General features: G+C 45.6%; 1 protein-coding gene across 1 annotated transcript in view; it reads right to left on the reverse strand.

Annotated features, from left to right (window-relative positions):
• Positions 1–447: 447 nt before the first annotated feature.
• Positions 448–24,830, reverse strand: part of Ctxnd1 (cortexin domain containing 1) — a 43,013-nt gene continuing 18,630 nt past the window's right edge. The window contains exons 2-3 of the mRNA XM_057756222.1: positions 7,164–7,296; positions 448–5,836 (exon numbers count right to left, since the gene is read on the reverse strand). Of these exons, the coding sequence (XP_057612205.1) occupies positions 5,598–5,777 (180 nt within the window). The 5' untranslated portion in view covers positions 5,778–5,836; positions 7,164–7,296 and the 3' untranslated portion in view covers positions 448–5,597. The remainder of the gene's footprint in view (positions 5,837–7,163; positions 7,297–24,830) is intronic.

The following is a 24,830-nucleotide window of genomic DNA, read 5'->3' on the forward strand; positions in this document are numbered from 1 at the left end:
ATGGTACAGTAGACACTAGGTCAATAATCAAGGAGGACCATCGGTGAAAAGCTTTCCTCTGAGGCCTGTATAGCACCTTTGGGTTCTGCAGAACCCACTCAGAGGGGGAGCCTCCAGGTCAGTCTCAGCTTGATTCCTACAGGTCCTTTAGCCAAAGCATGTGTGTGCTTTCAGAAATACAGACTGAACGTCTACTTCCGGCATGCAACCTACCCAGAGGCAATAGATTTTATGGGTTACGGTGCCCTAGTCACCACTCTGGGCAGCAATGGGCAGCAATGTGTAGGGAGTGCAGAAGCTGCAGCCTTCTTCCCAGGGGACACTTTCTCCATCTACCTTGCCTCCCACCCCCAGAAACGGCTGACAAAACTGTAGTATAGAATGGGTTTTTTGGAAGACTTCATTTCAGTGACTGACATACAAAAAAAGCAATATCTACGCCTTTTATATTTTATTTTTTAAAACTGATACACAAATTGTACATATTTATAGCATATCATAGGGTGTGTTGATATGTGTATATTGTGCAGAGCCAAGTCCGGGCAACCCTATATATCACCTCAAACATGACTTCGTTGTGGTAGAAACATTCAAAATCCTTTCTCCCAGCTCCTTTGAATCCGCAGCATAGAAATACAATAGAACTTATTTCCTTAGGATCCAGTGACCAGGGTCCCCACTCCTCCCCTAGTCTCTGGTAACCACCATTCTCCTCTCAGTCTCTGGGGAAGCAACAGTTTTAACTCCATCAGTGACATCACGAGGCCTTGCTTTTCTGTATTTGGCTCCGGTTCCATCCATGTCCCAATGACAAGACTTCATCCTTCCACTGTGCTTAGGCACCACATTTTCTTCATCCGCTCATCCACTGATGAATATTTATAAGCTTCGCAGCTCTTGGCTACTGTGATTGGTGCTGCAATCAATGTGGGATTGGAGTCCTTAGAAATACTGGTTTCATTTCCTTTAGACACACCAATAAACCCCAATGAGGGATCATATGGTATGTCTACTTTTAAGATCATAAGGAACCCCCATGCTGTTTCTGTCATGGCTGTGTTAATGTATCTTCCAGCTAGGGGGGTTGTGACTCATGAAACTGACTTTTCCACCCTTATAATAACCGTAGATGTTCTGGATTGGGAATCCGTGGTGACTCAGAATGAATGCTTCCACCAGCGAACATGGTGGGAGTCTGGTAACTTGGAAGATGACTTTTGTGCCATTTGGGGCCGATTAGGTGAACCAGTGTACAGAAAAGGGGATGGCCGCATGTCCGGCAACATTTTCCCATAGCCTAGAAGCTACGGGATTACTGATATCCCACAAGGGCAAAGGAGCTCACGCTAGAGCCCAAGGGGTCACTGGGATACTTGATACATCTGTAAGTCTAGGGTTCAAATTCCTAATTAGTTCTGTGGTCTTTGGAGATGACTCTCAAGCACTTATGGAGTCAGTACCGAAGGACAGGAGCAGGTGTATAACTGAGGCTGCCTGTCTCTATCAGTGCCAGAACTGATGTGGAAGGTTCAGTGTGATCACTTCCCAGTGGCCTGGGCCATCAGCTACAGGGACTACTATGGCCATTATGCATCCTACACAGCGGGACCAATCCTCAACAGCAAGACCATGGGACAGGGACCTGGTCTCATGGACAAAAGACTTTGCAATTATCTCCACTTGGTGCTTGAAAGCAGGGCTGGCCTCTTTTGGAAACCTCTGGGGTTTTGGGGGCAGTTATGGGGGAAGAGCAACTTGTTTTCATTCCAGCAAGGACACGTGGGGCTAGGGACAAATATCAACGACACAATGCTGGCCTCATATGTACAAGGCCATGAGTTCCATACCCAACGATGCAACCACTCCACCAAAACAAAACAAAATGGAGACATTTGAAAATTAATTGGTGGGGTGGGACTGGGAGAAGGGGAGAGAATAAGAACTTGGATTGGTATGTATAATGAAAAAAAGTTTTTTTTAAAAAAATAAATAAAAAAGGAAACAAGAAAATTAACTGGAAAAGTAAAATGGTGTGATGGCAATTTATATGCCATGCTCGGGCAGCTGGGTCCCACCACTCACATCCATCACTCCCATCCTCTAAGCATGCCCAGGGACCAACTTCCTTCTGGTGGCTATCATCTGGATTTCCTGCTTCTGAATATTTTTATTACCCCATTTGTCTCTGGGCCACCTGGGCCCTCTCTGTGGCCGTCTACGGAGATGGACCCACTGTTGAGGTTACACAGGCGTGAAAGGACTGTGTGCCTGCCTTTGCCGAGAGCGTGAGGTGACACCTAGGGACTTCCACACAGCACATCACAGGCAGCAACCAGAACCCAGCCTCTAGATGCCTCTGTCTGGAGATTCTGTCTGTCATCCATTCCCTGCCAGAGTTTGCCTTCTTCTCTGGCTTGTAGCTGGCTCCACAGCTATCCCTTTCTCCAGCCTCTCTTCATTTCCTCTCTGCCAGCTTCCAGCCTGCAGCCTGATATTTTGCTGCAGTGTTTCCTTCTCTACCCACAGCTACAGGCTTTTGTTTAGCTAGCAGGAACGGATGCGGGTGCTCTGGTCACTAAAGGACCACTTCCTCCATCCTTCAGAACAGAAAGCACAAGAGAAGAAAACCTTGAAATTCTCCACCTCTCTTGCCTTTGCATGGCCCAGCGAAAGAGATAGGGACCTCCCTTTCACTCTTGCCGGAAGTGGGCTCTCAGTCTTCCTGAGCCAACCCCAGGCTCAGCCCAGCCACTTCTATCTATCCTTCTCAGTACACGTTCAATGGGAAATCCTTCTCAGCGCACGTTCAATGGGAAAAAGGAAAACAATGTATTTGCTGTCGTGGTCTGCATTGCTATGCACATGCATGAGGGGATCCATTTAAAAACAGACCTTAAATATGATGGAAGAAGGGGAAGCTGGGAGATTAGCTCAGGAAGCCAAGTGCTTGCTGTGCAAGTGTGAGGGCCTGAGTTTGAATCCCCAGAACGTATGTGCAAAGGTGGGTGGGGCCAGCAGTGCACAGCTGTGATTTCAGTACTCCCGTGGGGGGTGGCAGGTGGAGAAAGGAGAATCCCTGAAAGCTCGTGGGCCATCTAACCTGGGCTCTAAAGTGTGAACAAAGAAGAGACTGTCTCAAACAAGGGACAGCTGGCAAGAGGATGAACAGGAGACGGGAGAGTGCTTTGTTGGCTTGTCGGAAGCTTCTGGAGGGGCGGAGTGGATTTTAAAATCACCTCTTTTCTCAAACGTTCTTTCCCCATGCCGCCGTGAAAACAGCGCAGAGATAAGGTGAAAAGTACTAGGACGTCTAGGTTTGGGACTTTGTCAGAAACCAGGGGTCCTGGCAGTGCTTCTCAAACAGGAATGTGCTGTCATCAAGGGGTCTGGCCCAGGCTGCCTAGTCTGATTCTAGTCTACCAAGTCTGTAGGCATGAGGAGGAAAGAGGGGCTTCTAGCAGGCTCCTCCTGAGAAGGTGTGGTTTTCCCTCAGCAGGCAGTCTGAGGAACACAGCCTGGGGCATCCTGTTTTTTCCCTCCAAAAGGAAGAGGTCCTGAAGCAAGTCTTCAGAGCTCTCTTCAGATATCTTCTCAATTCCTGCTGCTTTGTCATTAATAGCTGGGAACAGGCCTTGGCTGACTTTGCAAACCCATGCTAACAGGTTCCTGCAGAAATGCCTGCCCATCTGTGAGGTAGGTTTCTGAGGAAGGGCTTGGCTGAAGGTGATGCCTCATAGCCATGTTTGGAGTCTGTGCCAGCTGTCTCTTTGTGCATCTGTGTGTGTGTGTGTGTGTGTGTGAGAGAGAGAGAGAGAGAGAGAGAGAGAGAGAGAGAGAGAGAGAGAGAGAGAGAGACTGGGCATGCCCTGGAAAGCCACCTCAACAGCATCTGTCCACCTTTAGGGATCACCTAGCAGTGACAGCGCTTTGGAAACCTTTTTCTGGGTAGCCTGAGGTGCATGGGGACCCGTGGCTCGAGTGTAGGTGATGGGGGAGGTCTAAGGTCCACAGCACAGGTCTCTTTTGATACGGCAGCAGGTCCTACCCTGGAAGGACACAATAGATGCACCTCACATATGCAATAACACTGACAGTAGCGACAACCATGTGAGTCGGGAGACCCCGGGGGTGTCATGTGTCGAGGAGGTGGCTATGAATGTCCTGTAGGCCAGTGGCACTGGCTGGGAGCTCTGGCTCTTGGAAGGCAGGGTTCTTTCCCAAGAGTGAGAAATTCAGGAAGGGATACCCCTGTTTGCTCACGTTCTACATCTTCTCTCTACAACAACCGTGTGAGGTAGATGTGATCCCCTGTTTTATAGATGAGGAAATTGGTGCTCACAGGTGCTGATTTATTGAGGGGTCATATAACAAGAGCACGGGAGTAGAGGCTGGGAGGGGGATGTGGGCTCTGACCTAGAACCCTTGCAGCAAGGTCATAGATGTCGGTGACAGTGTGTGGGAGAAGTGGATGAAGGAAACCAGAGAAGAGTAATCACCAGCAGCCTAGTTTCAGCTCCCATGGTAGCATGGCTGCTTACCCTGACAGACAGGCAGACTCCCCCTTCTCATCTTACAATGGTGAAACTGAGGTACCTGGAGGAGAAGTGACTTTCTCAAGATCGTACAACCTTTAAGTAGCTGAAGCAGGACTAGAACCCAAATCTTGCCTGGAGCTCCGGGGATGCAGAGCTTCTGAAGGTTGCTAGGTGAAGTGATTTGGGTGAGAACATTGTGCAAATGTTAAAGAGAAAGAAAAGGACTATATTCAGTCATGACCTAGACAGTACACTCTTCAGTCAGTGAAACCAGCCATGGTATCTTGAGAGGCAGAAGGTATTTGAGCTGTTGTATGAATCAATGCAGCATCATGCATACGGTGTGAATTACTAAAAAAATTTCTTGTAAAAAAGACTTGGAGAAGTATATCAAATGATGGCTTCTGGGAAGTTGGGTTATAAGTGCTTTCACATCCCTTCCTTCTAGTTGTAGTTTTCTTTTATTATATTTATATTTCTTCTGTATTTTCCCAAGTGTCTAAAATGCACATCTCATTCTTAACAGGAAAAATATATCCCCTCTCTATTTTAGTTAAATAAAGAAACACTGTTTGGAAGTAGCTGTGTGCCTTGTGAGAATTTGCAGGAGAAGCCCCCTGAATTTTCCGTTCTTCCTGCCCCTCCGCTGCTAGGTTGTGGGTAAGATCCTGGGCTCTCAGCAGCCTCTCTGTGCTGTGTATTTGAAGGGCAGTCTCCCCTCTGACCACTGTTTGCAGACCAGAGTTTCTGTTCTTGGTTCATTTTCCATAGATGCGCAGGAGCCTAGACAGGGGACCGTCACCCTGTAGTCTCCCAGTGGAGTCCCAGAATAGACCCCACTTGCCCGAGTCATGGCTTAGCATACTTCCCAGGCTTCCCCGAACTGCCTCGCCTCCAGCATGCTGGCATTTCCCTCCGGCGGTCATGCGAGAAGCAATAAGGTGAAGGCAAGCCTTCTCCATCTCTGAGTGGTCATAGTCACTCCCAGCCTCCAAGTGCTTGTTGGGGCTCGGCCAGGGTAGAAAGAGGGACATCCTAGGGTCCTGTGACACGTCCTGTGCCTCAGTCATCCAGGTGCTGCTCCTCCCAGGTCGACGTGGGAATGGCACTGTAAGGATCCATAATGACCTTGGCACAGCGGATGATCATGACGACGAGGAAGAGGCAGAGGAAAACGAAGCAAGCCAAGGTCAGCCCCTTGTCCACATCCACATAGACTGGCTCGGGAGTGGGTTCCTCCATCCTGCAGCTGTGACTGTGGACTCCCAGGGCTCCGGCCTGACTGGAATCATTTTCTACCCCTGTAGAGAGAACCAGTCAGTGAGGAAGTCGGGGTAATTCACCCCCAAGGTCAAGAGCTTACTGCTAAAGATACCCCCATTTAGGGGCGCTGATGGTCACAGCCCTCTACCTTGTAGGCAATCTCTATTTCCAGCAATACACACCCCAGGGTGGTGGTGGTGAAGTGACAGTGACTCTCAGCAGGACATGGTGGAATGGGCTGAGGGACCACCTTGAGAGCAGTGCCCTGTGGTTACCTCCAATTCTAAAGCCCTTCAGGAAGTCATGAGGGCAACACGTTCCACTCAGCAAATGCAGGGGCAGACCATAATCAAAACACTTTAAAAAAATGGGAGAATATTTTTAAAGTATTCAGTAGAACGCTTTCTAAAGAAGTGGAGGACCGACCAACAAGTAGGAAGAGGCAGATAAGAGCTGAGGAGTGGGGGCACATTCTTCCGGGGCTCCCCAGGACTATCAGGGGCTCAGCCTGTCTTGAAAGATGTGTTGGGGACAGAAGGTGCAAGGTTGGAGCTGTCAGGCAGACCCCAGCCCTGGTCTGCTGTTCTGCTGTTGTAACGGGTCTGGGCCATCCCTCAAACACCTGGGGGTGCCTTCCAGACTTTCAGGCCCAGTGCTGTCCCTGCTGAGTGCAGACAACCAACCCTACCTGCCTTATGGGGACCTGTGCGTTAAGTAAAATTGATCCCGTGTTCAGAAGTCCAGCACAGCCTCTGGCCCTGGGATTGGCCAGTTGACAAATAAGTGGGCTGACATAGGACTGGGGCGGGACAGGCGAGGAGGTTTAGCTTGGTTCCCAGAGAGGCCAATGGCAGGGCAAAGAACATGAGAATGTGTTGGGAGCAGTGAGACCCCAGATCCTGAATTTCTTGTAAACAACTTGTTTTCCCCTGATCTGAGTGCCTACAGCTGCTCTGAGCACGAGACCTTCAGGAGTTCCTGATGGCAGGAGAGTGGTTTCTGGTGGGTTTGGCTGGGGCGTGGCTATCTCTGTATAATCTGTCCCTGAACACAATAAAGGGAGCATTCTTGGGGAATTCAAGGAAGACCCATGTCGCTGTCTCTCTGTCTGTCTGTGTATGTTAACCTCCAGCCCCCTTGCCCAAAGCTTGCGAACTGGGTGCCAGTGCACAGAGTGCAGACACGGGGGCGCGGTATGCGGCAAGAATGAGAGGCCTGCCCAGCACTTCACAGAGGATCGTTTGGTAAATACGGAAGCTTAGCTACAAAGCAGGTAATTGACAGCCAACATCCCAACCCCAACCTCAAAGCATCCTCATTTGCCCTTAGGCCCCCTCTGTCCTCAACCATTCCTGGACTACTGACCTGCCAGCTGGAGTGGTCACCACTTCAGGAAGACCCTGGGTTGAGCTGTTCCGGCAGCCAAGATGGACAGCAGAACATCACAGCCAGAGCCAACGAGTCAGCGTGACTTCTCAGAGAGCAGAGCCGTAGGTGACTGGAACAGAACAGAGGAGTGGTTGCTTCTGGAGACTTCTACCCCAAGTGAGACCATGACTGGACAGGAAGGAAGGGTGCACCGCAGCCCCTCCACACACTCTCCGGCTCATGATGGATTTTCTTTTTTTGTTCCAATTAGTTTTAGTTTTTAAACATTACATACAAAGCTGGGCGGTGGTGGTGCACACCTTTAATTTCAGCATTTCAGCACTTGGGAGGCAGAGGCAGGTGGATCTCAGTGAGTTAGAGGCCAGCCTGAGCTACAAAGCAAGTTCCAGGACAGCCAGGACTGTTACACAGAGAAACTCTGTCTCTAAAAACAAAGAAGCAAAAAAATTGCATACAAAGAAATGGGTTTCATTATAGAATTTTCATACATGCTTTATTTTGTTTCACTGATTTTCCCCCTCCCCTCCTGCTCTTGCTGATCCCTGGTGAGATGCTCCTATCGTGATATCATGTCACATTTATTCTATCTCCTTTTTTTCCTTCCCCTCCCCAGCCCTTCTTTATGATCTCTCGCGTCCCCTTCCCATTGCCCCCTCTTAGTTTCAAGCCCTATACCCAAAGCTCCCTATGTCTATACACAGTTATAAAATTAAAGTTCTCAGAGGAGAGACATCTGAGCTACTTCACTTAACATAATGGCTTCCAGTCATATCCATTTTCCTGCAAAGATGATTATTTCATTTTCTTTATGGCCACATAAAATCCTTTGTGTATGTGTGTAGCACGATTTAATAAAAACCCAGAGACAGAAATTGGGGTTCAGTCTGAAAGTCAGAAAAGCAAAAGAGCCAACCATTGACTCTTACCTCTACCTCAGTCTGAAATGGAGATCCTGCCTCCAGGAATCTCAGAATGAGACTGAGTCTGAGAGCTGTCTCCTCCCATCTTCTATTCCTTTCTAGGGCTTGGATTGAAGGCGTGCATCACTACTGCCCAGTTTCTATCGCAAACTAGTGTGGCTACTGGGGTTAAAGGTGTGTGCCACCACTGCCTGGTCTGTAAGGATGATCAGTGCAGCTGTTTTACTCTCTGAACTTCAGGCAAGCTTTATTTATTAAAAAATACATATAAGATATCACTACATATGTGTCCCTTTTTTGTTGTTCCTTCATTTGTTGGACATCTAAGTTGGACCCATTTCTTAGCTATTGCGAATAGCATAATAATATGGATGTACAAGTCTTTGTGGCATAGTATTGACTTAGAGTCCTTCCTTACATGCCCAGGGCTTTTTAAACTTTTAATTTTTTGCCAATTTGGGGGATGACATCTTCTAGAGGTATATATATCAGTATTCTCAAACATGCAGAAAAGCTGAATGAGTTGTAACACTCAGAGCCAGTGAGCTGCCTGTCTGCTCTCTCTGTCGAGTGTGCACTAGGTGAGATGCAGACATAGGTGCATCTCCCCCCAGAGACTGCAGCATTCACACCGGTAACTGGAACTCACTCTCTGTCCCTTGTCTCTTTTTTTCAAATCACACTTTCGGTGTGAGTGTGTCTCCTCACTCACACATCCCATGGCTCATGTATGGTGGACGTCAGAAGACTACCTGTGTAAGCTTGTCTCTCCGCCATGTGAGTGTGTGCCTTATTTCAGATCATCAGGCTGGGCAGTCATCTCACTGGGCCTCATTAGAGTTTTCTTTTTTAAAAAAGTATGCTGTTTTTATAAGTTGAGAATTTCAGAGATGAAGAGACTTGGGAGGCGGGGAAAGGACGGGGCTTGTTTGTGGTTTCGGAATGCAGAATGTTGCCACAGTGGCACTTGTGGCAAGCCCAGGATTCTGTCACCCCTCCCTAGGCTTCAGGCCCTGCAGCCAGCGTCGCCTCCACGTGGTCACCGAGAGGAAGAAACGCTGAGCTTTCTGCTCCTGGGTTGCAGAGCAGAGCTAAGCCCTCTGGTCTTTCAAGAGCCGACCGACGTTCTAGGCAAGTGGCCTCAGGTTAGTATCAGATAGTTTGTACATTGTGTGGGTCAGACCTCAGCAGACGCACCTGTGACCCTCTCCTATCTTGTCTGGCTCTAGATCTTGGAGACTCACCCCAGGGGAATATGATCAGTGTCTCCTGGTCCAGGGGCAAGTGTCAATCAGGAATGTGGCCTCAAAGAGCAAACTCCCCCATGCTGCTCCCCAGAGGGGAAATATCATTAGCCTTAATTACTAGAAAGGCACCTGTCCTAGCAAGCTCTGTTTCAAAGTGAGGACGTGACATCTGGGAGGGAACTCAACTTGGCACTCAGCTGCTGTATCCTGGGAACTGATCTGGAGGCCGTCACAGTCACCTGCACAGTCGGTGCGGACAGAACTGCATCCTCTTCTCTCACTGTGTGTTCTAAGCCAGTGCTTGTCCTCCACTCTCTAGCTACAGGGAGAAGGGTCGGTGTTGGTGATTCTGACCATGGTGAACAAGTGACATTTAGGTAAGAAGTGTCTTCTGGGTTGACCCTGCATACTGGTCAAAGTCTGTAGTATCATGCGTGGTTGGGGCGTAGAAGAGCCAAGCAGGAAAGAGTCCTGCCACATGCTATGGAAAGCTAGGGGGTGAGATAAAGAAAACAAAATGTAGCATCTGGGACCAAAGTCTGAGTCAGAAGTGTAGAAAAACCTAGGGATAAGGTAATCCCAACTGAGTTAGTGAACAGACACAGGGTTTATGTGCAAATGTGTGTACCACACCAGGCCAAATCGGAGATGCCCAGGGCAGGCTGTCAGCCCATCCTCGTCTCTTTGACTTTGGCTTGGAGGAACCTCAGCTGAACTCATAACAGCATTGGTAACATTTGCTAACTTGCCAATTACAGCCATTTATCCCCGCAAAGTGAGACCTTATCTGTTTGTTTGTATTTAGTCATGTAAATATGAATCCAAACTCAGCAAAAAGTTGTAGAGTCAAAATCTGCTTGATTGAGGGGTTACAAAGATGGCTCAGTCAGTAAGGTACCTGGAAGCACAAGGAAGAGTCCGAGTTTGATCTCCAGAACCCCACTTTAGGAAGACCCAGATGTGAAGCTTGATGGCATGCCAACCTATTTGATGAGTTCCCGAACAATGAAGGAGAAGAGAAGAAATAAAAGGGAGGCAGATCTTGAGAAATGACACTTCATGTCCTCTGGCCTCCACATGCATATATTCTCATTCTCTCTCTCTCTCTCTCTCTCTCTCTCTCTCTCTCTCTCTCTCTCTCTCTCTCTCTCTCTCTCTGTCTGTCTGTCTGCTGCAGAAGGGCTGGGAATCACATTAAACATCCTCAGAATTTAGAATACATTTCTGGAATTCCCTCTCCAATTGTGTCCACATCAGTACAGGTCTGTCGTGGCAAACATTTGATGAGTGTCTTTGGTTGTGTTTGTTTGCTGTTCTCTGATTGTTGCTCTTGTTCTCTGGGAGCTAAGTGGTCACAAGGCAAAGCCAGACTTTTTCCAGGTAGTGTACCAAGAGTTATTACTAAGCACTGATGTAAATTAACTTGAGATGACCACACATATTAGTATCAGGAAGTGTTGTGAGCAAAACTCAGACACAATGAGCCAGAAGTGGTTTTGTGGGTCTTGTTTGGTTTTCCATTTCTTTGCGAGGCGGGGTCTCACTCACTACCTCAGGCTGTTCTACTACCTCCACCCTCTGAGTGCTGGTGCTGTGCCCGCATCACACGGAACCCCCAAATGAGACCACCCCAGAGCCATTATGCAATGCAGACACAGTGGGGTTTATTGAATACAAGACATCTTGGACCGCAATCCAACACACCAATGAAGCACGTGGGGACAACAGCCCTGAGCCTTCAGGGAAGGGATTTTTAAAGAAAGAAACCACAAAACAGGTTGACACAAGCCTTGGCGTTTCAGAATTGGGTGAAACTTATACAACTTTTGAATTCGTTGGTTGGGATATAGAAGAATTTCAAAAGAGTGACTGTGAGCAGACAAGAATTTCAAAGCAGCGGTTAATCAGATACCTACAAGGATGTTTGAAGCAAGCAGATGTTGTTTGGACACCCTGGTGGGTCACTTTGACCAAGACAGGCACAGTTCCTTAGAAGTGTTTGTGACTTTTCTGGGCTGGATTCACTCCCCTCATTAGGTCCTGTCTAAAATGGGAGTTCTTTCTCAAAATGGAGTTTGTTCTGCTCCTTAACTGGGATTACACACACGAACCACCAGACACAACTGGTATGTGTACCTCCTCACAAGGTCACTAATGCTATTGTTAGATTGAGATTCCACTACTGTGGCAGACTTAATATTTTTGTATATTTTTTATTTTTAAAATTAGCCTATAATCTGGGCGGTGGTGGTGCACACCTTTAATGCCAGCTCTCGGGAGGCAGAGGCAGGCAGATCTCCGTGAGTTTGAGGCCAGCCTGGTCTACAAAAGCTAGTTGCAGGACAGTTAAGGACTGTAACACAGAGAAACCCTGTCTCAAAGAACCAGAAAAAAAAGAAAAAAGAAAATTAGTATATAAGGTATTAGTTGTCATTATGACATTTTCAAACCAAGTGTGTTTCAGTGATTCTCCTCCCCATCTCTCCCACCTCTGATTCCTCCTTGTAGTTCCTCCCCCAGCATCTTTTTTTTTAATCATGTGCCATCTGTATTTGACTGCTTCTGATCCTCTCTTGTCAGCCTTCTTATTTTGTTTGTTTAATTTGTTGGTTTTTCGAGACAGGGTTTCTCTGTGTGACAGCCCTAGTTGTCCTGGAACTAGCTCTTGTAGACCAGGCTGGCCTCGAACTCACAGAGATCTGCCTACCTCTGCCTCCTGAGTCACCTTAGACCAGGCCTGGGTCCACCCCTCCTGGCCTCCCTCCGGACACCAAGGGCAGAAAGTGAAGGTGCTGGGGGCACATGCCACCGAAGGCACAAGCAGCAGGCTACAGCGGCATTGTGAATTCATGCAGGCCAACACGATTCGGGGCTGACCATAAGCATCCATCAGTTAGTTCTATAAATAGAAGCAGAACCATTATAGAAGGTGACCTGTCTGCATCACCTCCCCAGCTTAAGAAAATGGTTAAGCGGATGACACTCTCTCAGGCCATAGGGAACCCATCACATGCCTAGTGGGAGGGTACCCGGCCCCTTCACTCTTCTGTCAGAGCACCTAGTTGGGCTCTCAGAGGAAGGTGATGAGTGCATGGTAACTGATAATGGAAACCATGACGACCATTAGGACTGGGCAGAACATTGGCAGAGGAGCTGGGGGAACTCAGTATGGTGGTCAGGGCTTAACTTCCAACATCTGAGCATTTCTGGGTTAGAAGCTTTCCAGTCAAGAATGCAACATGTCATAGCACTGCTTCAGGTAAGAGAAAACAGTATTTCTGCTAGGAGCACATGTAGTCAGCCATTGTACCACGTTTTTAACTACTACAAACTTTTTTGTTTTGGTTTTTGGTAACAACATCCCAGCTGTCTTGGAACTCGCTGTGTAGTCCAGGCTGGCCTCAAACTCAGAGATCCACCTGCCTCTGCCTTCCGAGTGCTGGGATTAAAGGCGCACGCCCCCACACCAGTTCACTGTGTGATTTTCTAACATGGTGCTTGTGTTGTTGGTCATCCAGATTCCCCCTTGTCATTTCATATACAGCACCTCCAGCCCCTGTGCCATTCTCTCCTAACAGCTCACTACCACAACTTCCTAGACTCTTATCATTGGGCTTCTAAGACATATGTACATACTCCATGTACAGAGCTGAGAGTACCTGGGAATTGTCACCCTAGGGTGGCCCATTGCTAAAGATGGATTCTATAAATCTGGGGAATCCAGATTGCCCATTTGCCACTACTTTTGTGTGGTTACAACAAGCAGCCACTGTCTGCTTTGGTTCTGCTTTGTTTCGGGACAGGGTCTCACCATGCACCTAAGCCTGGCTAATCCCTTAGCTCTTTATGTCCAGTCTATAAAAGACACAAGCTTCGTTGCACTATTCCCCTAAGCTCAGAGGAATGGGAACAAATCAGCCAAGGGCACACAAGAGCATGGTGTTTACTGACTAGATGAAGCACCACACACTGGCATGTTGTCAGAAACACTGCACCTTAAAATCAAACCAAGGACCAAAATGAGGGAAGGAAGTGCACACCAACTTTGGGCATGGACCGCACCAGACAATGTCAGTCGTACAACTGGAGAAAGGGGGAGAAAGAAGTTATGCAAAGCCAAGGAGAGCCTTCACTATGGTATCCAGAGGCTGTAGCACCAAGGTGAAGGCAGGGATGCTTACTAGTGCAGCTCTACACGGCCTGTCTTCTGACCCACTGACCCATCAGGGTGCAGCAGTCTGCGTCTACCTTACATTGGCACGCTCAAGTAAGAACACCAGGAACAGCCCTGGAAGGCTATGAGAGAAAAGTGAGGCAATGATCTTGCTTGGCCTTGCGCTAAAAGACCCTCTCCTCCAAGCAGATTTGGAGAGTTCTTGTCCCTTACAGAATCACTCTCACATATAACATATTCATTTGTAATTGATGGGGAACTAAAAAGACCCACAGGTGGACACTGCCTTGCACTGTTTGTGAAGGGCGAGAACCAATGGAATGAGTATTCTCCACAATTGTACCAGAGTCTCACGCGAGATAAACACACACTGCGGAGACACCTCTGTGTGAGTGCGAATCTTGTGTGCATCGCTGGAGGACCTTGGGAAAGAGTGAATCTCTCCCTGTCTGTCAAATAAGGCAGGTCTATCTTAAGGGGTTTTCACGTGGACAGGAGACAAGAGCTATCTTTCCGGGGCCTATACTTCCTCAGTCCTCCACTAGTGGAACCTTGCTCTACTTGGTTCACATAATTGGTGTATAACCACAGATCTGGATTCTCTTGTTGGCTCTGGCCACATATGGCCAGAGCCCTATGCCGTTTTGTCTTGATACTCAATCTTGGCTCCAGCTTGGCCTACATGTTGCCTTACTAAGAACATCCTTCTGGTATCTGGCCCATAGTGACTCCCTCCGGTGTTACTCACTGAAAGGGAGAGGACACCACAAAGCCACCCTCCACACCTAGCCTTTGATGACACAGGAGGAGGCTGACTCCTGTCCATGATTGGCTCCTGTCTGATATCGTCAACCTTTAATATCAAGGAGAGCTTTGCTTCCCCTGAAGTTGAGAAAACCTGATGCAAATGCTGCATGTCATTGGGATTTTAGGAGGTTGTAATGAAGCCCTAAATCTCTTTCAGTGATGTGCCCGTTTTAATGGTATTGATTTCACTGAGGTCTATTTTGAGCTTCTAGAACAGTGGTTCTCAACCTGTGGGTCGCGACCCCTTTGGCAAACCTCTCTCCAAAAAATAGTTACATTACTATACTTAACAGTAATGAAATTACAGTTATAAAGTGGAGACAAAAATAATTTTATGGTTGGGGGGGAGTCACCACAACCTGAGAAACTATGAAAGGGTCCAAACATTATTAGGGCAGTTGAGAACCATTGTTCTAGAGTCTTCACCAGCTTCTTCCTCCAGTCAGGGCTAGAAAGTTTCCATTGCTGTGGAAGTCTTTATTATTATTATTATTATTATTATTATTATTTTTAAAGACTTATTTATTAAGCATACAATGTACTGTTGGCAAGGAAGGCACCAGGTCTCATTACAGATGGTTGTGAGCCACCATGTGGTTGCCAGGAATTGAACTCTTAACCACTGAGCCATCTCTCCAGCCCCCTGTTGTGGCAGTCTTTAACCCCATTGATGATAGTAATCGCTAGGCCTCTCATTTGTTATGACTGCTGTGGCTACAGTTGCTTCCCCTCCTTCTGTTTTAGTAAGGCAGCTGTGGTGTGTTGGAAAGCCACTGGGAAAGCCACTGCTGCTGGGATGGTCACTTTTATTCTGACACTTGCGGAAACATTGTATTCCAATGCTGGCATTTTCAGGTGGGCTCTATAGGGGAGAGAATCATATAATTGGCACACAGGGATACTCAGGGGTCCTCTTCCTTAATGTGTTCCGTTTAGTTGTTTCTCTTTCTGTGTTGCTCTGGCCAAGATTTCAAGCACTTCTAGGAGCGGCAGCAGTGAACATTCTTATATTATTTCTAGTTTTAGAAGAAGTGTTTTCTGTTTTCTCCCTGTTGAGTACAATGGCTTTTAAAAATTCATTAATTTTACATTCTGGCCAGTTTCCCCTCCAGCCCCTCCTCCCAGTCTCTCTCCCCCTCCCTCCCTCCCTCCCTCCCTCCCTCCCTCCCTCCCTCCCTTCCTCCCTTCCTCTGTCCCCACCCCTCAGTTCACTCCTTCTCTGTTTAATGTCACTGGCCAGTTTGTTAGGTTTCATCTCTATTAGGTTGTGTTAGTTACTCCTTGGTTTTGTGATCAAATACCATGACTTTGGCAACTTGAGCAGCAAGAGTTTATTTCCGCTTCTGTTTCCAGGGGAAGAGTTTGTAATGGTTGAATGAATGCTGGAGCTGGCAGCAGAGAGATCGTGAGGCGGAGAGAGTGAGAAACGTGAGGCAGAGAGAGTGAACTGGAAGTGGGTGAGGATATACACTCCCAAAGTCCATCCTCAGTGACCTAGTCCTCCAATGAGGCTCCATTGACTAAAATTCCTATAACCTACCCAAACTGGGCTACCAACCACACAGAGGACCATGCATTTAAATATCAGAGACACGGGGTCATTTCTCATTTACATGGACTCGGCTTGATGGTAAGACCCTCTTAGGACGGCTCTTTGCTCCAGCACCACTGAACAAACCAGAAGATAAGGGCAATTATCCCGTTTGCATCTGCCTACTGTGCAGCTCTCAGGTCTCTTGTATTAAACTCTTTTTGCAGAGTGCAGGACTGCACACCTTGGGACGCTCTTTGGCTTAAAGTCCTGTTGAGGGGATCTCATCCTTTCCCTGAGTGTTGCCAAACGCTCTGTGTTAGAGTTGTTTCTTTGAAAACTTGAACACCTGTTCTGAGTTTCACCTGATCTTTGTCTACCAACTGCTCCCCCGCGTCTTTCCACACCACCTCCCTCTGCTTATATCTGTGCCTTTTCTTAGTCTCTTAGAGATGGAGAAATGTGCTGGTTGTCTACTGGGTCATCTTTTCTCTCTAAAGGACATTCTCACTGCCGGGAGATATTACTCATTCTGTTTAGATGCCCAAAGAGCAATGATTTAATATAAGAATATACGTAAAACTACCCATAAATTCTAAGAAGTTGAAATTTTATGGCAGCCATTCTAAGCACAAAGGATTAAACAACAGAACAAACCAATAGCTTTGTGATTTAAATAGCATTAAAATACTGATTGGGTTAATGGCAAAGTGCAATTATAGAATGTTTAGAAAAACTTTCTATAAGAATAGGATATAGTAAAACCTATGGGTGGCAGCTGTTGACTATACCCAGAGGCAAAATCATGCTGCTTGTCACAGAGCAAGAGGAAGCAAACACAGTGAAACAAAGACCCAGCCAAAGAAGTTGTGCAGTCAGCATCAAGGACAGCTGGAGGATGAGGTTAGCTGAGTTAAGAGTGGTAGTTAATAATTGACAAAGCAAACCAGCAGAATTAAAAACAAGCCCTAGAGCAGGCTCTTGGTTAAAGCTTGCCCTAGACAAACTTGTGCTACATTAACCCTAGAAAAGAAAAAACAAATGCATACCCTTAGGAAGGAAATGAGCTAGGACCGTAGATACTGGGGTGACAGAAACCTTAATGTTGGGTACCAAAGATATAGAAGCAAACGTCTATGTCTTCAGTCCTTCAGAGAATGGAGAGGACCATTAGTTAAGTCTTCACTTTTAAGGGTTCTTGGCACCTTTGGTGTATGTGCCTGGATCTTTCTGGCATCTTCCAAGATCTGATCACTAAAGCTTATGTCTCAGAAAGAAATGGTAAATTCTATCTCTTTGTATATTCAGCAATATAGAACCAAGATGATTTTTTTTTATTTTAAAGTCTGTCTTTATCTCAGCTTTCTTGAAAAAAATTTTTAGTATGGTGTCTCCATTCTTGAGGGCTCTACCACACTACACAGAGCATGTATTTTCTGACTTTGCTCCTAATAGACACAGGGCAAAAGCACACTGTCTTTCAGTAGTACTTTCCTTAAACTGATGCAGATTTCCCTCTGCAGAGCTAAATTGAGATTCTGAATTTCTGTACGTGGACAAAAGCCCCAAGTTCTGCAGATTAGGGAAGAGCTGTTTCTTGCTCCAAGATCATCTCTCTTGTGCTTCCATGCATTGAGTTCTTCACATTCCTCCTTAGAAACTTCACAGCTGCTAAATGGCAGTGGGGGAAACCAGGGGAGCAATCCTGCACTGTCTTCACAGAAGGATGTGGGCCTTGACAACGGATCATCCATCTTTTCCCATAGAGCTGGAAGCCGTGAGATCATTCAACCTAGGGAGGCCATCTCAGAGTTTAAGAGAACCAGGCTCAGGCAGGGAGAGAGACTTGATAAAGGATTCCCATATGTCCCCCACAGGAAACAGAACCCTGGGACTCTGGTTGCTGATGCAGCAGCTCTCCACAACATTGACAACTCAGTCAATGTTTGGCTTCCTTGACTTGGTTCCAGCTGCAGAGAAGGTAGTTTGTACCACTAGGACACAACAGACAAAACTTGTCCTCCCTCACTCCCTCCTCCTCCTCTCTTCTTCTTCTTCTTCTTCTTCTTCTTCTTCTTCTTCTTCTTCTTCTTCTTCTTCTTCTTCTTCTTCTTCTTCTTCTTCTTCTTCTTCTCTCTCTCTCTCTCTCTCTCTCTCTTCACCTGCACATCTGTCAAAATCTGGGACTCTATCATTGTGGGTAGAATAGCAACAAATCAAGCTTCCACCATGAAAGAAAAGTCTATGAAATTGAAACAAGTCTCCCAAGATCAGGCCCAGACAAAGCCCATGGAGAATCCTTGTTAAATTCATGATGTTGTGTGTCTGTTTCTGTAAATAATTTTGGTAAAGTTACGGTTGTTTCTATTCACAGCTTTTATGCAGCAAGCTTAATTAACCTATTCCTTTATTAATTGTTTATGCTTTGTGTGACTCTTAAACTTCTTTCTTTCCCTGATATTTTGCGTGTTCTACCTGCATATTCTAGAATCATCTTTCACATTCAGGTTTATAGTGCATCTGAAATTGATTTCCATGTAGAACTTTAGCTATGCATCTTCCTATATACATCAGCAATTTCCTATTCTGGTTATTGACTACTCTGTCCTTTCCTTCAGAATTTATAATGCCATTCCCAACTCATATCTCCACAGGCGTCCATTTCTGGATGCTTTATCACTTTGAATTTGTTTACTGTCCATATCTGAGCCAATTCCACACTGTCTGGAGTTGCATTAAAATAGCATTATCATGCATCTTGCAGGATGCTGCTGCTGGTTCCCCTTGTAATTTTCATTCAAGAATATCCTAACTCCTCACTGCATACAGGCTAGGAGCATCTTGTTAAGTCAATGAAGAACTCTATAGAGATGTTGACTAAATTTGCATTGAAACTATAATTGAATTTGTACTGAATTATTATGTACATTATATCAAGCCTTTGTATTCGTGGAAAGTTATTTAGACTCTCAATCAGGTCAATTAGTTGTGTTCTATAATTTTATTAATAAGAAAGCTATTTTTCTGTTTATTTCAAGATATTTTGTGTTTTTAGCATTGATATAATCAGTAATATCTTTTTCTCTTTATATCTTCAGACTGTTTTGGTATGTAGAACAATACAGATTTATATATGTATAAAGATGGGGCTGGCTAGATGGCTCAATGGGGAAGCGAGCTTGTCATCAAGCTTGGCAACCCAAGTTCAATCCCTAGAGTTCATAAGGTGGAAGGAGAAACTCAGCTCTCCCAAGTTTCCCTCTGACCTCCAGACATGCACCTTAGTATGGGTGCACTCGTGCCCCATGCATGCATGTGCACGTGAGCACATGTGCAATAAAAATTACTTTAGAAAAGAGATGAGAGTGAGTCCTTGACATGTTAGCAGCCTGGTTGGCTCAGGGCAGAGCTTCATCAACTTTCTTAGGCGTTCTCTGCTGTGCATCGCTTCTGTGCCTGCTCTTCCCTCAGACCCAGATGTTGAGATCTGGAGAGGGATCTAATATTAACGAGGACGTATATTTTAGCAGGAAATAAGATAATAAGTCCTGGATATTTTCTTTCTGAAAAATGATCCCCCATGCCATGTTTCCTGTGGTCACTCAAACCACTGTCCTTCCTATCCTGCAGTTCTCCTGGCTGTGTTAGGAGACTCCTAGAGCATGCTCCTTAGTTCAGATGGGAAGAAGCATGACACATGAGCCTAGAGTGCATAGTAAGACTTTTGTGTATGAGAGGAACCAGTTCCAACTCTGGACTGCCTCAGTTTCTCCTATCGCCAGGGCAGAGTGCTCCGGGTCCTCTTTACTGAAATATCTTTCACTATGACCCAAGGCTCGGTGGCTCTTCTTCTGGGGACAGAACTCTGCTCTTCTCCTGATGGAGGTCTCCCTTTGACATGGGGGTGCCCCTGTCTGCTACTCTGACTCTGCAGTTTCTCAGAGGGCATCCTAACTTGTTTGCCAATATTGCTTCAGCGTCTGCATCTATTATTTTCTTAATTTGCCAGTTTCCCCGGGATGTAAAAAAAGAGAGAGGAACGAGTAATCAATCACCCTTTTGTGATAAGCAGGATGCCCCCCTCTTTTGGCTCCTCTGCCTGTTAACTAGCCTGTTCCTCATATCTTATTCATGGAGCTAGTGGCTTACTGAGTTTCATTGCATGCTCACAGCAGATGCTTTTAAATTTTTACTTCGGTTTGGGGAAATCTATCATTTTCTCAGTGTTTCTTTTGACTCCTAAATTCTTGTTTCTTCTTTAATGTTATGAAGCAAAAAAGTAAGAAACTGATGTGCAAGACGTATGTCCATAGTCCTGTGATGCATGAAGAAAATGCACCTGTACTTCCTGCGTTAGACTAAATGTCCTTTTCCATCTGCCTTTTGTTGTTGATGATGTTATTATTATCTTGCTTTTGACCCAGGAAGAGTTCAGTGTTCCATTTTTCAGGCATTCTAAGCCCCGCCTCCTCTCTTCTCCTCCAGCTGACATGTGGGTGTATATAGGGTCATTATGCCCCTGTGGTGGGGTGCTGAGGATTTTGAGATCCATACAGAGGGTTCTGGACCCATGCTGGCTTCTGTTCCCTGGTAGGGTGACTGTTGTATATGTCAGGTCCATCCAGCCTTTTGGGAGAAGTGGAACAATTGTCCCTGTAGCTAAGTCCTCGCTAATGCTCTCCCTTTCTTCTAACATTGAAGCTTTGCTGTCCTGCCATTGCTTGTTGGAGGATGACTGCATGAGATATCGGGGTGCCCTGCCTACTGTAAACAGGAAGATGGAAATAAGAACATGAGTTCGTGTGTGTTTGACTCATTACCTCCATTCCATTCTTCTCTTACATACATGCTAACTATGGTTTGGGCATGTCCAGAGTCCTGCAGCCTCTGGGCCATGCTCAGTGAATGAGCACTGGTATTATGCCCTTGAACTCTCCATATGAGTCTGGGTGTTTTGAAAGTCCTTAGGGAGGACTAGAGTGAAGCTGGGAGATTGTGTTCCTAATGCCTTCTCACGTTGTCTCCTCCTTCTATCTCCAAGGCTCCCAGATTGAAATGGACAGGGTTTTAGGGCTTCTAAATGTTCTATCTGATCTTTCCTTGACATCTTGTGACAGGCTCACATTGAGGTAAACACAAGAGAGTGCTTTAAAGCAGTCCACTATCATAGTGGCATGTAACTGCATGGCAGGGACACTCTGTCTTTGAACAGGGCATAGATTCGTATTGTGTGGGCTGCACATAGCGCCTCTTGGGTCTTGGTAACACAGATATGCCATGTACAAAACCATAACCAGTGGGAAAGTAGTAAAAACAATAAGCATGCATTCACTGGCAAACCTGAGATGTGTATCAGTGTGCATGATATTCTACTCTAGAGCCACAAGCCAGGGCAGCCACAATGGGGTGTGAGTGTGGAGACATCTGCTCCCCCACAGAACAAAGAAACTGTGGTCTAGATACTGCAGTGGCAACTCATGGATGTAAAAGCATCATTGGTTCTCTTTATTTGGGATTTTAAAGGCAATATTTTGTCTTGACTGCAAACCTTCTTCACGTAGTAAGAAAATACTGCTGACATAGATAGAAATATAGAATTTTTGTTTGACATAAGTGAAAGTGGATATTTTAGAAACTCCATGTCATGTATCTTATGCATTTTTGTGAGGTCAACCTTCTCAATTTCCGCCAAAGCATGCCAGAAATGCGCGATCATATTTAGAATTGTTTTAAGGACTTGAACTTTTGGGCTTGGGAGTTATTTCCTGAATAGGCCCCGGATCTGTTGACTCATTTCCACGGTGGCTTTCTAGAGCTGTAGGGTCAGTAGGATTACGTAAGGTAAAATCAATTCTGTTTCCAGATCTGCGGGGAAGTAATTGCAGATTGTATCCTGCCGGGCTGGCGGGCCTGATGAGTGTCGCTAAAAGCCTCTCCTGATGTGGGTGTCGCCTCCATTAGCAAGCAGGAGGACTTTCAGTTCCTATTTCTTAAATATTCATAACCTCTTAAATGTCACAGGCGTGAACACATGCTCACACACTTCTGCTGAGAAAAAGATGTCCAAGTTTTTAATGGAACCAAAGGGTCCCTACAGGTCTTCCTGTGTCTAGCTGGGTGCTGCTGTGACTGGTGCCTTTGAGGTCATTTGAGTTTCTGTCCTGTTCCTTTGTTTAACTTGCTATTCATTATTGATTAGAATATTACATAACTCCGAGGGGAAGAGGTAACTTGGAGAATGCTGATAGGCATCACGTGATTATCACCTGAGCGCAACCCAAAGAATTTTGTCTGGCTATTGTTATCCTTAGGACGACAATGCAGTCTCAATGTAAATTACAGATCCGATTGGCCTTTCTTGCAGCATTTGTACAGACTCACTTTCTGCTCCTTTTGTTGGTCAATCTGAGTTGCTGGAACAAAAACATAATGAGTGGTGTGTACACAACTACCATGTATAGCTTCCTGTTCTGGAGGCTGGGAAATCCAAGGTCAGAAAAGACAGGTTTGTTGTCTGATGAGGACCTGTTTGTTCATAGGCAGAAACTTTCTCTGACCTTGTGTAAGGAAACAGAAACAAAGCTTTCTGGGATTCTTTTCTCTCTCTCTCTCTCTTACTTTCTTGCCATCTTTCTTTCCTTCCTTCCTTCCTTCCTTCCTTCCTTCCTTCCTTCCTTCCTTCCTTCCTTCCTTTCCTGCGAACTGGACCTAGGTCCTATGCAATGCAACATAGGCAAGAGCTCTTCACTGGACTGTATCAGAATGTGGGTCGGTAGGATTAAGATAGTAAAAAGAAGAGGTCATCTTACCAAAAGCAATCTATACATTTAACCCAATCCCCATTAAAATCCCAATATAATTTACAGACCTTGAAAGAAAAATAGTCAACTCAACATGGATAAACAAGCAAACAAACAAAAACCCAGAATAGCTAAAACAATTCTCTACAATAAAAGGTGTACTTCCGGAGGTATCACCATACCTAATTTCTAGTGCTACTACAGAGCTGTAGTAATAAAAACAGCATGGTACTGGCATAAAAACAGACAGGAAGACCGATGGGATGGAATTAAAAACCCAGATATAAATCAGCACACCTACAGACCCCTGATTTTTGACAAAGAAGCCAAAATTATACAATAGAAAAAAGAAAACATCTTTAACAAATGATACTGGCCTCACTGGATATCAGCATGTAGAAGAATGCAAATAGACCCACATCTATCCCCCTGCACAAAACTCAAGTTCAAGTGGATCAAAGACCTCAACATAAATCCAGTTACACTGAACCTGACAGAAGAGGAAGTGGGGAATAGCCTTGAACTCATTGGCACAGGGGACAACTTCCTGTGGAGAATACCAGTAGCCTAGACACTGAGATCAACAATTAATAAATGGGACCTCAAGAAGCTGAAAATCTTCTGTAAAACAAAGGACACTATCAATAGGATATAACGGCAGCCTACAGAAGGGGAAAATATCTTCACCAACCCCACACCAGATGAAGGACTGATTTCCAAAATATATAAGGAACTCAAGAAACTAGACACCAAAAAAACAAAGCAAAACAAATAATCCAATTAAAAATGGGGTACAGATCGTAACAGAATTTTCAACAGAAGAATCTCAAATGGCCAAAACACTTAAAACAATGTTCAACATCCTTAGCCATCAGGAGATGCAAATAAAAATGACTCTGAGATCCCATCGTAAACCTGTCAGAATGGCTGAGATGAAATCCTCTAAGGACAGCTTATGTTGGAAATGTTGTGGAGCAAGAGGACCTCTCCTCCACTGCTGGTGGGAGTGCAGATTGCTCAACCACTTTGAAAATCAATATGGCAGTTTCTCAGAAAATTAGGAATTGATCTAACTAAAACTCAGTTTTGAGCATCGTTGAGCAAGTGTCCTTGTGGAATGACTGAGCATCCTTAGGGTATATATGCCCAAGAATGGTATCTATGTTCCTAGCAGCATTATTCATAACAGCCAGAACCTGGAAACAACCTAGATGCCCCTCAACTGTAGAATGGATAAAGAAAATGTGGTACACTTACATAGTGAAGTATTACTCAGCTGTTAAAAACAATATGAAATCTGCAGGCAAATGGATGGAACTAGAAAAAAATCATCCTTGGCTAGGTAACCCAGACCCAGAAATATAGACATAGTAGGTTTTCAGTTCTAAGTGAATATTAGCTGTAAAGTAAAGGGTAACCATGTTACAGTCTACAGTTCCAGAGAGGCTAGGTAATAAGGAGGACCAAGGAGGGTGGAGAGCACATGGATTTCCTGGGAAGGAGAAACAGATCTCCTGGGTACACTGGGGGCCTGCGGGGATGGGAACATGAGGGGTTGGGTTGGGGACATGGATGGAGGGGGGGGGATAATGAAAGAGGTGTCTTGATGAAGAGGGAATGGAAGAGGAGGGAAACAAAACTGGGGTTGGGATGCAAAATAAATGAATAAACTTAATTAATAACGGAAAAGGACAAAAAAGTCCCAGCTATACCACTTTTGGGCATCTACCTAAAAGATGTTCAATCATACAACAAGGACGCCTGCTTAGTTGTGCTCATAAAAGCTTTATTCATCATATCTAGAACCTGGAAACAACCTGAATGTCCCTCAACCAAAGACTAGGTTAAAAAGTGATACATTTATGCAATGGAATACAACTACACTGATAAAAACAATGATATCAAGAATTTGAAGGCATTAATGGAAGAAACTAGAAAAAAAATCCTGTGCGAATTAACCCAGACCCAGAAAGACAAACATAGTAGGTACTCACTTCTAAGTGGGTATTAGATAAAGGGCAACCATGCTGCAATCCACAGCCCCAGAGAGACTAGGTAACAAGAAGGACTTGGCGGTGGGGGAGAAGCATGGATTTCCATGGGAAGGGGAAACTAGAAGAGACCTCATGGGTGGACTGGGGGTGGGTGGGAATGGGAACATGAA

This window comes from Chionomys nivalis, chromosome 23, assembly GCF_950005125.1.
Source record: "Chionomys nivalis chromosome 23, mChiNiv1.1, whole genome shotgun sequence".
In the NCBI taxonomy this organism is placed as follows: Eukaryota; Metazoa; Chordata; class Mammalia; order Rodentia; family Cricetidae; genus Chionomys; species Chionomys nivalis.